General features: G+C 45.4%; 3 protein-coding genes across 39 annotated transcripts in view; 2 read left to right on the top strand and 1 right to left on the bottom strand.

The window, feature by feature from the left end:
* The window catches only part of P2RY14 (purinergic receptor P2Y14), a 49,542-nt gene extending 36,505 nt beyond the window's left edge, over positions 1-13,037 (top strand). For 3 of the 7 annotated variants that reach the window (XM_005600989.4, XM_070238339.1, XM_014731920.3), the window contains exons 2-3: positions 6,900-7,001; positions 10,874-13,037. In XM_005600989.4, coding sequence (XP_005601046.2) covers positions 10,900-11,901 — 1,002 coding nt within the window. In that variant the 5' untranslated portion in view covers positions 6,900-7,001; positions 10,874-10,899 and the 3' untranslated portion in view covers positions 11,902-13,037. Of the gene's footprint in view, positions 1-1,303; positions 6,809-6,899; positions 7,002-10,873 lie in introns of those variants that run through there. The other 4 variants (XM_005600991.4, XM_014731922.3, XM_014731923.3 and 1 more) reach the window with 2 other exon arrangements.
* Positions 1-17,731, bottom strand: part of MED12L (mediator complex subunit 12L) — a 315,678-nt gene that overhangs the window by 186,913 nt on the left and 111,034 nt on the right. The gene's annotated exons all lie outside the window — the stretch shown is intronic.
* Positions 1-17,731, top strand: part of GPR171 (G protein-coupled receptor 171) — a 63,716-nt gene that overhangs the window by 36,505 nt on the left and 9,480 nt on the right. The gene's annotated exons all lie outside the window — the stretch shown is intronic.

Genomic DNA, 17,731 nt, shown 5'->3' with positions numbered 1-17,731 from the left:
TTGTTTTGCAGAATGTTCCATACTCTGAATTTGTCCGACTCTTCATCCGTGATTAGTGTTTTCACAAGGTCTGTTGTGTACATCTAATTCAATCATAGCAGGAGGCACAATATGTCAAGTTATCCCATTTTTGGAGAGTTTGATCATTCAGTGACAGCCAGATATTCCTATTGAAAAGGTACTTTTTCCTTATTATTCTAAATGATGTGGGAATGATGCCTTCAGAGTGGAATACAGCTGGCCCTCCGTGTCCGCAGGTTCCACATCCACAGACAGAATCAACCAACCTTTGATCAAAAGGCCTAGGATGGTTACGTGTGTGTGAGCACGTATAGACTTCTTTTCTTGTCCTTATTCCCTAAACAATGCAGTATAACAACTATTTACACAGCATTTACATTAGTCATGATAAGTACTCCAGAGATGATCTAAAGTATATGGGAGGATGTCCATAGGTTATATGCAAACACTTCACCATCTTGTATGAGGGACTTGGGCATCGTGGATTTTGGTATCCCCGGGGGTCCTGGAACCAATTCCCCACGGATACCGAGGGACAACTGTATCCTGTTCTCCCACAACCTTTCACCGAATGGCTTTTCACAGTCACTTGAAGATTGTTGCCCAAATCGATTATTATACTGAGGTTGTAAATGGTGACTTTCTAATTCTATCATTCCTCCTACATTTTCTAGCTGGCATTCTTCTGTAAAGGAGAGCTGCTCCATCTTCGTCCTCTCATTTTTATCCGTATTTTTAATATCACTATCAACTCCCAAATTTGGTTCGTGTTTCAGAGTATTTTCATCTATTACTGTCATCCTTGTCGGTATCCAAATTGTCCAATTTAGAGGTGCCCCCAGCTCCGCTTCCGTGGCCTTCTTCACGTTTCCCCACGGGTCTGAGCGCTTCCTTGCTTTCTGCCAACAAGACACCTCAATTCACCTATGCCTTCCCCGGGCCTGAGGTGAAATCAGCCACTTCTCCAGGGAGTCTGGTTCCTGCTCGTGAGCAGTGACGCTTAGAAAGCCGATGTGCGCACTGATACCGAGGATGGAGCACTGCTTCTCCACCTACAGGAGGCTTGTTATTTCAAGACAGAAAAGGCTTGACCAAGTTTATAGCTGCTGGGGTGTCACAATGTCTAGATCTATAGGTTTTCTCTTTGTTTGAAAGACTTGGGCAGGTTTACACCTTGAAGAGGTAGACAGAGAGAGACTGAAAATACAAAAGAGAAAAGCAGTAATGTACAGAAAAGATGGGAAGGAGCACCTGTTATTATCAGAATGTTTTACATATGGGCATTACACCTCAGGCAATAATGAAACAGCATCTGACAGCTCCCACGGGACATGGCAAGACACAAGACAACTTTCCTATAAAGTACTTGACTGGCTTATAACGAAATCCCTTGGGAAAGTGAAATAATCACAAATGGAATGGCCTAAAAAGGACACGTATATTCAACAACGGATCCCAACCTGAAGGACTCAGAAAAAGCACAGGTCTTTCATATGCACGCTGGGCACCATCTTTAAGCTGTGTAAAGTAGATCCTTAACATTTAAGTCCTACTCATTTTGAAATGAAAATAGTTGCTTTACTGTCACGTGCTGTGTTTAATCAAACTCATTTAAGAATTGCCCAATTCATAAGTAACTGTCACAACATAGCTTATTAAAATCGAAGGGTACTGATTCTTCCAACAGGTATGAAGTACATAAAATTTTAGGTTGTAAAGTGTATGAGGATCCCTTCTCTGCAGTATTCCCACTCCCACCGACAGTCCCAGATATTTATACTCCTCTCCGTTGGCTTTGTGAGGCTGAAGCTGGAACAAACACGCAAGTGGTTGATACTTGGCTAAGTAGTCAAAGCTGTGACCTTCTGAGAAATGAATCTCTGTTCCCCATCCCCAGAGCAAGGTGGTACCCATTAATGCCCTTGACCCCAGGATCTGGGGATCTGAGTACCGCCTGCCTAATTGAGGACTGCAAACACCATCCGAGAGGCAAAAAGAGGTCAGAGATGCATTTCCTTGCCTGGCCCCAGGGAACAGAACCACGTATTCCAAAACAATGCTGCAGAAGAAGAGGCCAGAAAAAAGCCAGGGATCCAAGCAACTGAACCTGATTCCGGACAGGGACAGGAATCAGCTCCCCAAACCCTGAGGACAGGAGAGTTTCACACCTTGAGCCGCTCTCACCGGAGATTCAGGCTCATGCGGACTGCCGAATGAGAGCCTGAAACCCTGTGGACCTGACTCGTACTCCGCATGGTTGGGTGGTGCTTCCTGTGACAGAACAGAGAGCACAAGCAGCACAGCCTCCCTCCCCATGCCCCGTGGGAGCACGCTGGGCCACACGCCCCAGGAGGTCCGAGCACTTTGCCAAGGGTCCACCGTGCATCCTGCTGCCCTGCGTTTCAGTGCAGAAGAACATCAACCTGAGAACCACGAGAGAAGTGGGGAAGGGTGTGGGAGCCGGAGCCAGGGCGGGAGTTCCAGAGACATCTGATCATTCTACTGTCACCCCCTGAACCCACGATGTTCCATCTGGGCCACACACTGCCAGGCACCAGGTATTTGATTCCTACACGAACAGGAGCCTGCGAGGAAGCTACTAATACTCCCTCAGTTTAGAGACACAAAAACTGAAACACAGAGGCACTTAGGAACTATCCCAATATCACAGCTATTAAGAACTTGAGCCATATCTCTAACCAAGGCACACGGCATCCAACATGCATGCTTTTAATCATTATGCTTCTCTGTCTGCCCACTATTCCAACAGAGCAGTAAATAAAGCCCACTTCACCTTCCTAGACCTTGGCATGTGAGTGACTTATTGCTGATGAGTTATTAGGTTGGGCATCAACAACAAAGCTGACGAAATTCCCTTTCCATATCAAATGATACCAAACATACCTACCAGAAAGGAACTATTCTGGTGGTTCTCGACTTGGGAACATTTAGAAATGTCTGCATTTTCAGTTGTCATAAATCATGGGGTGCTACTGGCCCCTAGTGGACAGAGGGCAGGGATGCAGCTGAACATCTTACAGTGCACAAGATAGCAGGCCCACAAAGACCTGGAACCCAAAAAACGTCAGCTGTACCAAGGCTGAGAAACCCTGGGCTTTCCCAAAGGCTGAACCCCAGACTGCAGGTGAAAAGTCACCACAAATCCATCCTGAAAATCCAGACGCAGGAGCTGGTAGAGAGGCTAGTGATGGCTGGCCATGGTCATGGCCCAAAAGTTTGCCCTGTGCCACCCTTGCCCTCTTCCAGCAGCTTCCATGATCTGCTTGCATAAGCACAAGACGTGAGGACAGACCCAGGTTCTTGGATGTGCCTGTCCCACACTTGGCTACGAATCCTGCTAAAAGTGTTTTAAGGGAAGTGGTTAGAATTAAAGGTAAAGACTAGATTTGGGCCTTTTCCATTTAGTATCCATACTAACCCACCACCCATGGTCACACATAATCAACGCTTGGCTCTGTCTGCAGCCGAAACACAGACTTTTGATCTTCGTGAGTTTTAGAGTCTGTGAATAGGCCGGCCCAGGAAGAAGGCCTGGCAGCCAAGACAGGGCTGAGCCTATGCTTTGGTGGAAGAGGAAGTTTAGATGCCTAAGAGGAGCATGCAGATACTTCTAGTGTAATTAGCACAGCTTCTCAATTGCAGCACGCGACCAGAGCATTCACCCAATCCTACACTAAATTAAAGCATGTCCATCACTGGCCTAGATTCTAACTGAAAGTGAAGTCAGTGGGCCACAGTGGCCTGCAGTTAGGAGGACCAAGTCAGATCTTCTCAAGAGCTCATGCCTGCCGCAGAGAAAGCCAGCTCAAGGTGAGGAGCAGCAGCCAGCGGAACCCTCCTGCTGCCAGCGGGGCCGAGGGGACGTGCGTGTGGCACCCACGCCACAGGGAGCAGACCTGCACTTCCACCCGGAGTAGACACTCTACCACCTAGCAGTCAACGTCACTTGTTTTCGTGACCATTACGAACAGTCCGATTCTGTGCCCCTCCTTGGACATCAGTGCAGGAGAAAGAAACGTGAGGCAAATCAAATCAACCTTCACTGTCATGTGATCCAAGATTGCTGGCCTGATACCACCATTCCTGAAGCTGGTTTAGGTGCTTGCTGCTCTGTTCCTTTGTCACTTCCTACTATGAGAGCCCCTTGTTGTACCCAGAAGTACCACTCTGTTCAGCCTCCCCTGAGAATGGGAGCTTCCTATGAGCTCCCCGTGGCTCATGTATCCCCACCGTGCCTCACAAACACGTTCTGATGGATTTAGTGAGCAAAGGAACAAAAGCTCCTGGCAAAGGAAGAAAGATCAGGGATATACAGGAGCCCAAGGCTACAATGTACCTTAAGAACTGAAGATTTCAACAAGGGGAAATCGCATCAAGTACAGCAGAGAAGTCAGGAAAGAGACAACTTCTCAGTACTCAAAGGGTGATAAATTTAGAAATGAGGTCCCTGCAGCCTGTGCGGAGTGTACGGACTGTGGCGCGTCCTCAGGGTGATGAAGGGAAATAAGAGGGGTTCATTCTTCTGCTTAAAGGAGAAAGTGAGAGTCTCATGGCTGAGCCCAGAGAGAGTGTAGGCCAGACGGGCCATGGAGAGCTGACGGGTTAGAGAGCCACTGCGTGGTGCTGACAAGGAGCCACGCAAGAATCAGGCTTCCGAGAAGCTAGGGGTGGTCAGTTACTGAGAAAGAATACTCACTTCTATGAAATCAACAGCCACACTTGTGATGACTTCCTCCCAGATAGGCCCACGACCTAGAAGCAGAGGACACTGCGCGAGCACCCTAAGGACCCAGGGCTGAGGGAGAGGCAGGACCATAAGTCAGGGTGCAGGGAGTTCTAAAGCATGCAGCCGACCACGGAATAAGAACGGCCAGGAGGCTGAGGACAGACTTAGAATTAATCAATATTATTGAATAGTATAAAATATTTTAAAAATATAAACTATGTCATAAAGTATTGAATAACATAAAATATTACAAACTGCAGGACTGAATAAGCAGCCCACACATCAATCCCCTTTCTATTCAATCCATTCTACCTGCTCTGGAAACCGTCTAAAATATCACAATTGGCACCAAAAAGGGAAAAGAAAACCAAGTTCCATGTTAGGGCAGGGGAGATAAAATCAGCAAAACTGAAAAAAAGCTCCAGTAGGTTTAGCTCATGTCTGATGATCACACGCCGGAACCCTTTTCTACTGATATGAGAATCATCTAGAAACAAATACTTATCTCACACGAAAAGGTGTGGGCACCTCAGATTCAAGCTCATGACGTCTGGACTTGAAGCAGGGAGAAGAAATACCAGATTGTCCCTTGACAAGGACTGAACAAGGAGCAGGAAGGAAGTGCTCATCACAGGCAGGTGCCGATGAAAGAGGGATCTGAAAGCAGTCCATCCTCCACAAACATTTTTATTTCTAATTATGAAACAGTTCAAATATATAAAAATAAAAGTACTGAAACTAATGTCGGTAACACCAGTGCACCCAATTGCCCAGGGTCAATTGATGGCAACGTTGAGGCAAAGTTGTTTCAGAATTTACAAGATGAAATGCCACAAATACGGTTGGAGCACAGCCACCCTGCAGCATCTCTTCCCTCCCCAGGAGTAAGCACGTCCTGAAGTTGGACTGTATCGTCCCGATCAGGATGTGTCCAGTACTGCCCTGCATCACGTACAATATCACTCCACAGAGAACTTAATCTCTCTGCTTTATTTCTAAAGAGAACTTGATAACCTTTGAGGAACATTCTACGTAAATATAAGATGTTCTTTAACACTTGCTCTCAAGTAGATATCTATAAAATATCTAGTTACATTTCCAGGAGACCACAAGGATAGGATTATGCTGATGAAATCTGTAATGGATAAACTCTGAGAAAGATCCTAGATTTCAGGGCTACCTATAATGTAACTTTTCCCTATCTGGAGTCCCAACCAGAGCAAAGAAAAACAAGCTTTTTAACCTCCTCACCAAACATTTATTAAATGTCCCCTGTGTACAGGGTCTGAAAAAAACTTGCTACTCAAGAGAGTCATCAAGCTCGCAGCATCAATATGACCTGTGAAGTCTGAGTCTTTAACAAGATCCCCAGATAGTCTGGATGCACATTAAAGCGTGAGGCGTGCAAGTTTAAAGAATTCAGAAAGGTGGCAACACAGACGAAGGCAGAAGCAAATGCAACCAGCATTCTGCCAAACTCCTCTTCCTCCTGTCAGACGACGCAGGTGTCAGCTGTTGTCTCTGCAAAGGCCATACCTGAGCGTCAGCAGACCGGTGGTTACCAGCCAGGGGTGATTCTGCCTCCCAGAGGACATTTGGCAAAGCCTGGAGACAATTTTGCCACAATTTGAGGACATGGTGCTACTGGCATCTAGTACACGGAAGCCAGGGACGCTGCCAAACATCCACAATGCAGAAGTCAGTCCTCCACAGCAAAGAACTGTCTGGCCCAAAATATCCACAGTGTGAAGGTTTTTAAACCAAAAAAATCCTCCCTATGATTTCCTGGCTAAAATGATCAATTGTTAACTTCAGTAATTTAAAAAACTGATTTGAGCATCTGTATCCACGGGGCAAAAAATAAACCGATAACTAAAAACACTTCCCGTCCAACACTCTCAAGTACAGAGTTTATAAGGTTGCCGTGGGAGTTCACAACCAAATCCATCATCATCAATATTGACACCCAAGACCAAGTACCATGAAACACCAAACGGTCATGTTGAAACATTTCACAATTATAAAGGCCGAATTTAACAAGTGAGTACATTGCTACCACACACTTCTCCAGTAAAAACATTCTGGTGCTCATTTAACCTAATTAATTCTTCATTTTTCTCCTACAATACAGATCATTAGTGAAGAAACACTGGCTACTTTGAGATGACAAGCATTCACTGGGCTAAACTACTTCATTGAAAGGAAACCTCATATTATACAAAATCTGTTCAAGGTAATTGAAAAAACCCTCATCAAAATGTTAGGAAGAAATCTCTTCTCTTCTTCAGAGAACGTAGAATTATGGCACACAATCAGAAGGGTGGTCTGCCATTCTTGTATAGAGAGAAACAGGTCCCCGTGTGAGGACCTAAGAGAAAACATTCAGCGACCGTGATCCACACGCTCCTTTCACACGTTACTAGCTGCCCTTTGGTCTCACGCATCCCATTCCACTCCATCTTTAATTATGTTACAAAAGACCCAAAGGGCCGGTCCATACAGACACACAGGCCGTTTCCTTCTCCTTTACCCACATTTGTGGAACGAGGAAGCGTTCCACCTAAGGGAAGCTGAAGACGTACTCTGTTAAGCATCCTTTTTTAAAAAAGTTTTGCCACATACAGAAATCTTTCTTAAATATAGTCTCAAGAATTTAGGGGGCATTGTTTACATTCCCGAAGCCTGAAGGTTAACATCATGACCACTTTCACTACAGAAATGAAGAGAGAATCTCAAAAATAACTACTGTGGGACGGGCTGGCTATACCTCCACAAACCGGCTCACCAGAATGCCCACTTTTTCAATTGCTCATCGTCCAGAGGTCCTTTTCCTGTTTTTTTCCTTTCTTTCTTCCACTGCCTGACCCTCATCCTTAACGGGCTGGAGCAAGCTCTTAGAAATAATGACTCGACCGAGAGCCTGGGGCAGGGAAGGGAGCGTTGCTGGGTCACACCAAGACAGACTTTGTTGCCTTTCCGATTCATTTGGTTCTTGCTTATTTTGGGGTTACTGTATAAAATCAGCATCAGTATGTGACTATTTCCTCCATCTGTGAAATGACTTGGAGTTTCCATAGGTCCCTTTACCAGGACATTCAATCCTCTGTACTAAAGACAAGGAGAGGAGACGTGGCAGATGTGACAAGGTCAAAGTTACACAACTCGGTTATGATCTTGTCCCGTTTTTCACCCAACACATGTTTGTGCCTTTTGGGCTCAGTACAGAATTGGCCTCACCTGCTGCAGCTGCCTTACGACGGCTTCTTTTTCACACCGCTCTCCACCCTTATCAGGGTAGAAAAGGCTGCCATGCTCTGAGACACCAAGACCAAGTACAGCAAAATATGTACCTGGAGGGCACAACGCCCTCCTGTCAACTCCAGTGCTGAGAAAAAGTATTTAAAAGCTTGAAAATTACTACCAAATTGTCTCAGATTTGCCTTTCACTCATGACTCCTGTGGAGTGGCCAACCAGACAGCAGCACAGAAGCAATGACACCCTGCCTCTCCCTCAACCAGCATGCCCCAACATTTCCACCACCTGCGACGGCTTAAAAATGGGCCAAAATCGCAAGACAATGTTTGAGGGGAAAGACCCAAGCAAGTGTTGAGCACTGACTCTGCTTCAGAAGGCAGACCTGCTCTGGAAGTTTACCTGGGTCAGCCAGCCCCTTCTATCGATCTCAAAGTGAGGAGGGAGGCAGCAGGGATGCTAGTCACAAGGGCATCTTGCTCAGATTCTCAACGCTTCTGGGAATCTGAGAACACAGTTCTGGAACCACAGCATCAGGCTACATGCAGACATATTGCAGCTCAAAAGCACCTAAGTCACAGACTCTGAGAAAACGTCTTTATACGGATTTCCTAAGGAAAGGAATTGTGGCTCTCCCTAAATCATTTCTGGGAAATTCTTCACTATTTCTTATATATAGTGGCTTCTGGTAAGTTTCTATCAGGAAGGACTTTGACTCTCAAACATTTCTGGAAATTCTTCACTATTTCACTATATAATTATATATTACATAGTTAATATTGCTCTCTTCTTCAAAATGGGTTAACATCTACATTTTTCAAAATTTTACATTTTACACTCCTGTGATCCCAAGAGTTACTGAGTGCCTACCTACCATGAGCAGCGCATCACAGTGACTGAGATGGTGGAGTCCCCAGCACTGGGACCCCGGGGAGCACAGGGCAGGACGCACCCTCTCAAGTTCTGTGACACTGGCTCTTAGACTAAGCCGCATCTTACTATCAGGGGACGAGACACTATCTAGTCTAAATTCACTGCACACGGACTCTTTGCCACAGCGGACAGCTTAAAGTAGGAAACGTGGCCCCTTCGCTTTCCATCTAAACTATGAAACAGGCCACAGAACACCTAGAAAGAAGCAAATGACTACAAACTCCTCTGCTCAGAGCCAAGCGTGCAGCCAGAGGACGGGTGTAGTGACAGGAGAAAAGCACAGAAGTGTGAGTACACACACAAGGGGGCTCACACCCCGTCCACCACCCCACAGCCGGGGCGGTGGGGGAGTGGGGGCGGTTTCCTTAAAGGAAGCACATTCAAGCTGAGGCCTGGAGGACGAAGAGAAGACAGCCAGCCAACAAGGTCTTGAGAGAGTTTTCCACACAAATGAAAGTCTGTGCAAAGGTCTGAGCTGAGAGAAATCACAGAACCTACGAGGGGGCACAAGGGTTCAGGACAGCAGGAACTCACACTGGAGGCGGAGGAAGCGGGGGTCTGACCAAGGAGGACTTGGTTCTGGGAGCGAGGACCGACTATTATATCTAAGATGGGCAGTAACATTCGCTTTGATGTAGCAAACACTCTTTCAAATCAGCTCTAATCTTCCCTGTGCCCTAAATCAGCATGTCTGACATCAGTGAAGAATGCAGAGCGCTCCCTAACAAAAGAAGGTTCTGGGTAATAGCTAGGACAGCCTTGTCCAATAAAAATACAATGCAGGCCACATATGTAATTTTAAATTTTAGTAGCCATATTCTTTTTTTTGGCTTGAGGAAGATTAGTCCTGAGCTAACATCTATGCCAATCTTCCTCTATTTTTCTTTCTTTTTTTTTTTTTTCTTTATATGTGGGACACCTCCACAGCATGGCTGGTGAGCACAGTAGGTCTGCGTCCAGGATCTGAACCCGTGAACCTGGGCTGCTGAAGCGGAGCACACAAAACTTTAACCACTTGGCCACCAGACCAGGCCCCTAGTAGCCATATTCTTAAAAAGTAAAATTAAGATTAACTATATATTTCACTGGAATATTCCTAAAATATTATTTCAACATATAATCAATATTTAAAATATGAAAATATTTTATATTCTTTTTTTCACACCAAGTCTGTGAAATTCAATGTGCGTTTTACACTTACTTCCCATCTCCATCGAGACTGGCCACATTTCAAGGGTTCTACAGTCACATGTGGCTAGTGGCTACCAAGCTGGACAGTGCAGATCTAGAATGCATTTCTAGATTAGGAAGCATTTCTCAGAATGTTTAAGGCACTTTTATCATTCGTGTTTGTTTTCTAATTTATAAAAGTAATAACAACCAGTTTTACAATGGAAATAAAAAACCCAGACTATCTCAGTTTTGCAAGATACCCACACTCCCACACCGAAAGCACCAGTCACTTGTGGATGTGTATGCTTGTAAGACATTGTCCTATATCCAAAGCACATGTAGGGTCTGTGTCAACAGCTCTTAAACCTAATATATTAAACAGAGTTCTGAAAATGAAACAGATTTACTTCTGTTTTTATAGTTTGATTACCTTTCGAGACCATATTAAATGAGCATTTCCTACAACTTTGGAGTTTCACAGGAAGCCATTCTCGTTTGAGGAAAATGCTGGTCTCCACGATTACCTCAGTTCTCAGACCGTCCTATTCTCCAATTGTTCTTTCCTGTCATCTCTGTTCTTCCCTTTTCAAAAAGAAGGAAGGAGGGAGGGAGGGAGGGAGGGGACCTAACTAATACATAGCAGAAACTTGGCACAGAAAAGGGTTCCACTGCCCTTCGTTTTACCACACGGTGAGACACGGAGGCTGTTGGTGCCCTTTGAGTGACAGTGTCACGTCCCTTTCCAGGCCTCACCCTCGGAAGCTACAGAGCGATGAACGCCAGCACCACAGGTCCCTGCTCCTGGGACCCCCTCATCACTCAGCAAGTCATCCCGGCACTCTACTTGGTGGTCTTTGTGGTGGGCATCCTGCTCAATGGCGTGTCGGCGTGGGTGTTCTGCTACGTGCCCGGCTCCAAGAGCTTCATCATCTATCTCAAGAACATCGTCGTCGCCGACTTTCTGATGAGCCTCACTTTTCCCTTCAAGATTCTGAGCGAGTCGGGCCTGGGCCCCCGGCAGCTGAGCGTGTTTGTGTGCAAGTTCTCGGCGGTCTTCTTCTACGTCAACATGTACGTCGGCATCGTGTTCTTTGGGCTCATCAGCTTCGACAGATACTATAAAATCGTGAAGCCTCTACTGACGTCTGTCATGCAGTCAGTGAACTTCAGCAAACTCCTGTCGGTGATGGTGTGGGTGCTCACGCTCTTTCTTGCTGTTCCCAACAGCATCCTGACCAAATGGAGTGTCAGGGACGTGAGAGGCATAAAATGTATGGACCTGAAAAACACACTGGGCCAGAAGTGGCACAAAGCCTCAAACTACATTTTTGTGGGCATCTTCTGGATGGTGTTTCTTTTGTTAATCGTTTTCTACACAGCTATCACGAGGAAAATCTTTAAGTCCCACCTTAAGTCCAGAAAGAACTCCATCTGGGTCAAGAAGAAGTCTAGCCGCAACATATTCAGCATCATGTTTGTATTTGTTGTCTGTTTTGTGCCTTACCACATTGCCAGAATCCCCTACACGCAGAGCCAAACAGAAGCTCATTACAGCTGCCGGTCGAAAGAAATCTTGCACCACGTGAAAGAATTCACTCTGCTCCTGTCGGCTGCAAACGTCTGCCTGGACCCCGTTATTTACTTCTTTCTCTGCCAGCCATTTAGAGAAATCTTATGTAAGAAACTGCACGTCCCATTAAAAGCTCAGCAGGACTCAGACGCTTGCAAAACCAAAACGGGAAACACAACGCAGGAAAGCACAGATATTCTGTGACCTCCCACCTCCTTGCAAATGAAGCCTGCAGATGCATACTGTAATCTGTAACTACAGGCTAAGAGGGAGGAGTGAGCAACGTGCCCACGATGAGCAGTGTCATCTGTAAGCATTACTGTCCAATTTAGTACAAAAATAAAAGGTACGTTTCCATGTTTTTTCAGTAACATCAAAGAAAAAATAATACATACATTATGCCATCTTATTTCATCAAAATAGAAGGTTTAAATTCATAATCACTAGTCTGGTCAGTTAATGTAGAACCTAAAATAGCAAATAAAGAAAATAGGAAGCAAGACAATTCACAGGGGCATCTTCCTTCTCTAAACATAAGAATTAAGTTAATGAGTTATGTAATTTTTCTCAACAGGGTGACTAAAGACCAACTTAGCAGCAGGCACAGTCTGAGAAAGGGCGAGAAAGTGAAAAGAGTCCAGTTTTCTCTGATTTGAAGCAGGATAAGCAAATGCCCAGAAAATTGCTTAAGAAATCCCCTACTGACTGATCTCATGGTATTTCAAAGGAAAGCAGATATAAATTATGTACTGTGCAATAAAAAATGTAATTTTTTCTGATAGCGTTTTGAGGATTATATAAGATACATTTTAAATGCTTTATATGAAGACTTGTTAAGCCACTTAACCTGGGGTGCTGGTGTTAGAATATTCTTAAGTAGGTTCTACTGAGGGAAGCTACATATGGGCATGTGCTGCCAGCAACTTCCTCTGTTTAATGGTATGAAAAAAGTAGGATGACTGGGAAAAGCCAGACACACACACACACACACGCACGCAGAGGCTGGCAGTATACATTATTCTCTAGGGGTGGGAAAAAGTAGTTTTCTTTTAAGGGACTGTATGTAATAAAAAGAAAATCTACAATTTACAATAATGAGAAATTACACATAAAATAAAAACTTACATACTACATTTTCTGGAGAACACACGGATTTAATATGCAGAGATATGAGATATGGTTGCTGGCTTGTGCATTATCAAAAGTAATTCTTTCTCTGCTATTAACTGGCTAGAAGTCAGTCAGCTCAGCTTTCCAACGCGCTCAAACATTTTTGTAAGTCATGTTTATACATATTTCATGCTTTACTGTATATGTAACAATAAAGAAATTATTTTTAATAATGTCAATTTTTTCTTAATAATCAAGAGATGAGAAAACATTACCACATTTCCTCACAGTCGAGATGTGGGTGAGTTCTGCAATGCGGCCCATTACACATGCTAACAGAAGGAAGACAGTTCCGTAAGAACTCACTGACTTTGCGAAATAAGTATTTCCCATGCTCTGGGACCTCACCAGATTTTAGGCAAAACTCAGAAAACACACCTTAAATTGAGTCGGAGCTGGGAAGGTTTCCACGCTCCCCGTGTGCCTTCTAGCCTCGAACAGCTCCCTGCTCCCCACTCCGGGTCAGATGTCCTCTCTCAAGAAGAACAAAATCCTCGGCCCACGAGAAACGTGCTTGGCGCAACTAAGCTTGCTCTATTTGTTTGGCTAAACATATCTGAGAACGAAATCGGGCAGGGACAAATTAGCAAACACTGCTGTTGCCTATGCCCCGTCCTGGGCCGGGGGAGGAAATGGAAGTAAAGAGAAGATGCGGAGCCCTAAGAGATGCCTCCGCACGCACGGGCGCAATAAAGCACGTGGGTGATGGGAAAGGAAACAGCAGCAGAGCCGCGGAGGACGCGTGAAGCAAGAGTGAGCAACAGCTGCCACGCTGAGAACTTTCAGGCCCAGGGCTACAGAGGAGCACGGAGAAGAGGGCAACAGCAACACTAGGTTAACCCAGAAACTTCTGTGAGATCACCAGGGGTATTTTTTTAAAATTACTTTGTGGAATAATTTCTGTCGCTAATTTATTGATAAGGTTGATAATATATATTTACTACGGATAAAGTAATACAACACTGAACCATTTGGTACAAGCAGAGCTGTGGGATGGTTAAAAAGCCTTTTGAAGATTCACATATGGAAAAGGAAAGCTTCGTTTTGTGAAACACGGTTCTTTTGGGGAATGTCCTGTCGTGAAAGGGCAATCCCACAAGCCACTGGTCCCCCTCAGAGGACAGTGACAGGAAGAAAGTGGTGGCTCTTACTGTGGAATCCCACACGGCACGAGTTCCTCCCCCTCAGACTCACAAACCCTCGGGGTGCTGTTTACGAAGAGGAAATCCCACATCCTTTGGGGGGGTGATCTGTTAGGTCGGTAACCGGCATGATGTTATCTCTTGATGCTACTGATACTTTCTGTATTAACAAAGACACTTTTTCTTCTTCTTCTCCAGAGTCAAAGGATATAGGTGGCAGCAATAGGGTTGAGCTCAGAATAGAGAACCAGTGGCACACACTCTACTACCATCACCAAGTAGAGACAAAGCAGGTGTTGGGGTGTTTCAGGAGTTTCTGGATTAATCTCATGGTGAAGCCAATGAATCAAGATTTTCTCATTTGCAGGTGACCAAAAAAAAAAATACAACTAAAATTGGACTTAGACAATTAAAGAGATTTGTAGCCTGACAGACAGGAATGTCCTGATGGAGCCAGGCCTGGGTTTGTACCATTTCTCCAGCCAGCCTCCATGGCGTCAGTCGCAACTCATAGGAAGCTGTAGGCTGTCCTTTTGTGGTAGCGAAATGAGGGCAGCCCTTCTAGACTTTGCATCTTCACAGCCAGCCCTCTAGAGAATGTCTTCAGAAATGTGAGGCTTGCTCTCATTGGTCATATTGGGTCATGCTCCACCCCAGCCTGTGGCCAGTGGAACCGGACACGCTGATTTTCAATTACGGCCTGACCCTGATGTTGGGGACAGAGTGGGCTCTGTGATAGGTAATGGCCAAGAAGAGGGAAAAGTGAATTTCCCAAAGAAAAAGTTTTGCTTTTATTGCTTGGCAAAGAGTATGGAGGCTGAGGAGATGACCAACAAAGGGGCACCAGCAGTGACAACATTCTGCAAACAAGCACTGCGAGGCACAGCCACCTCAGCCGGGAGGTTTCACGTGTAATCTTTGTGTGTGATTATGAGCTCTTTGTTTCCTGGTTCTGCTTTTCTCAAGCATTTCTTTTATAAAAACACTTTAGAATATTTTTATATAGGTAGTTGAATCAATTATGCGTGAAAATGGAACCTCACTTCAGTTCACACCTAAGGACTCCTGTTAGCAGGGGATCTTCAGTCATCGTCAAGAGCCACTTTGCAACACCTTCCTGTTAGATTCCCGCATTCCACATGTTGCAAAGCAGCTGTTGGCATATCTTATTTTCTTTTTAAATGCTGCCCCAGCAATTAACAACTTAGTGACTTAACATGTCTTGGAAACACAGGGTGACAAGAGGCTGGGGCGAAGGGCCTGTTGACCTCTCTTGATGAGGCACAAGCTCCGAGCTCCGGGATCACCAGCATCCTCAGCCTTGCCCACTTTCTACTCTCTTATGGCCGTGTTTACGTTGCCTTCTTGGCCGCCACAGGCATCTGAGTTTCTAAGCCACACCAGGCACCCTGTGAACTTGGGGACCTGCACTGTAGCTTTATCTACAGAAGGATCTAGAAAATGTCCCCTGTTGCCCAGCTGCTCTCCAGAACAGTTCCATGGCTGGCAGGGAATATGAGGAAGCACTCCATTCCTACCTCCCCCATCTCCAATAGAAGCTGGGCTACAGGCATGGAAGGGGTGTTATAGAAATAGGCCCATCTCAACAACAACGAAACACATGAAGCATTTTCCTTGAGAAAGTTTATGGGACTACTTGTTACTTTGTGAAGGCGCTTGCTATATCATTCTATGACTTCTCTCATGGTTCTAGTTAAGGTCTCCTCCCAATCCGCCTCACCCCACTTTGCAAACATTCTCTTCAGTGCTTTGGGGACCTGCAATGCAGGACCCTGGATCCAGGGTCACATGGTTGTCCTACTCCCAGCCTCGAGGTCTCCCTAGCTCTAACCCCCCCGGGATCAGGCTGTCAGGGGAAGCCCAGAGCTACACCACTGCCCTCTGCCTCTCAAATCCCACGTCATGGGTGAACCGCCCAACCTCCCCGCAAAGTGCATGACGACATCCTAAGGGCTTACTTCCCTCTCGTCCCACCTCTGACATGAAAGGACAGCACACGGAAACATGGCTCTTATCATCTCCATACAAGACTCATACTACTTAAAATCACTTCTTGATAATCTCTTTTCTAAGCTAAAAGATTCTCTAATGTAACTTGCAGCTTTTTTCAAGCTGTTAATTATTTATGTTCTACTCTAAACCATTAGCTTTCTGAAGGAACACCAGCTCTCTCTGATATCTTACTGACTGAGAAATTAATACTCATTTTGTTTGTAAAATAAAAGCCAATTTCAACTCTATATCAAATTCAAAGAAAAGCACACCACTATAAGAAATTTTTTAAAAACTTGCAATGTCATGATCAAGTATATTTTAGTATCTCGTTGATATTATGAAAGTAGTTAGGTGAATAAAAAGGAAAATGCTATGTGTTAATAGGAAAAGCAGCATTTCCATCAGTGATACCTAAAATAAGAGCTCTGTAAGTGTTTACAAAGTTACATTCAGAATGTCTTGGTCATGACTGATACAGCACTGAAGAACAGTTAATAACAAAATGAAAAGGAATAAATCAAAAAGCAAGCTATGCTACATCAAATGATGAGGGGGCACCAAAAACACAGGGACCCAATAAACCAAACGCAGCTTTCTAGCTGCACCCCGGATGCTCCCCGCAGACTTCAGCCCGCCCCGGCCCGCCCCACCCCGGGGCTGTAATTCCTCCTCTGGTGTTCCCAACCGCCCATCTGCTCACTGCCTCTCACCTAACGTGACCGCAATCACCCCTCCCTGGTTACTTGTCTTCCACCTTCTCCCCTAAACCCAATGGGCTCCAGCGCCCGCAGAGTCGCCGGGCACTGCTGCTGAACTGACAGCTCCTCTCTTTGCACGACTTCCTGAGCTCTCCACTGCTCGCTGATGAGAGCATCCAAGACTGACCGGATTGAGCCAAGATTTGGTTTCAGCCTTTTCCTCACACAGAACCTGCTGAGACCCTCCAAGCCACCATTCGCTCACGTGTCAGAAGCGTGTCCCCACCCGCCTCAGTCAGAAGGGCTGCGCGTCCTGGCTTCCCAGGGTTCTGAGAGCCAGCAGGAAACCGCACCACGGCAAGCCCCACACATTCCTTACCAACCGTTCTACACTAACCTTCTAAAGGCAGCGAGAACGAGCTCTAGGATGAGAGCTAAAGACACAGCCTGCGGCCCAGACGTGTTCCCTGTTAGAATTTTTCTCAACTACCTGATCAAAAAGACAAAGATTCACATGGCAAGGGAAAGGGAGAATTTCTCCAAAGAACCTTCTCCTGGACAGTAACAAGAGAAGTCATAAAATGTGTTCTAAGCTTTAAAAATGTGTTACTCATAACTTCATAAGAAATGGACCATAACCACTCTAGTGGAAAAGAGAAAAATGAACTTCAGTGACTAAAGAGAAACAAGATAACCTTTAAATGTTCTTTTTTAGGGATTTCCCCCTTATTAATTATTTTATAACCAAGGATCAAAGAGTACAGTCACACCTCACAACTGAAGGCTAAAATGGACTGCATGCTGACCCCATAACACTGTACTGTCAATAAAGAGGCAGAGGGGCTGGCCCGGTGGCCGAGTGGTTAAGTTCTGCCGCTCCACTTTGGCGGCCCAGGGTTTCGCCAGTTCGAATCCTGGGTGCGGACATGGCACTGCTCATCAGGCCATGCTGAGGCAGTGTCCCACATGCCACAACTAGAAGGACCCACAACGAAGAATATACAACTA

This window comes from Equus caballus, chromosome 16 (assembly GCF_041296265.1).
Source record: "Equus caballus isolate H_3958 breed thoroughbred chromosome 16, TB-T2T, whole genome shotgun sequence".
NCBI lineage: Eukaryota > Metazoa > Chordata > Mammalia > Perissodactyla > Equidae > Equus > Equus caballus.
Note: the sequence above shows the minus strand (reverse complement) of the source record. Positions and strands in the feature narration are given on the sequence as shown.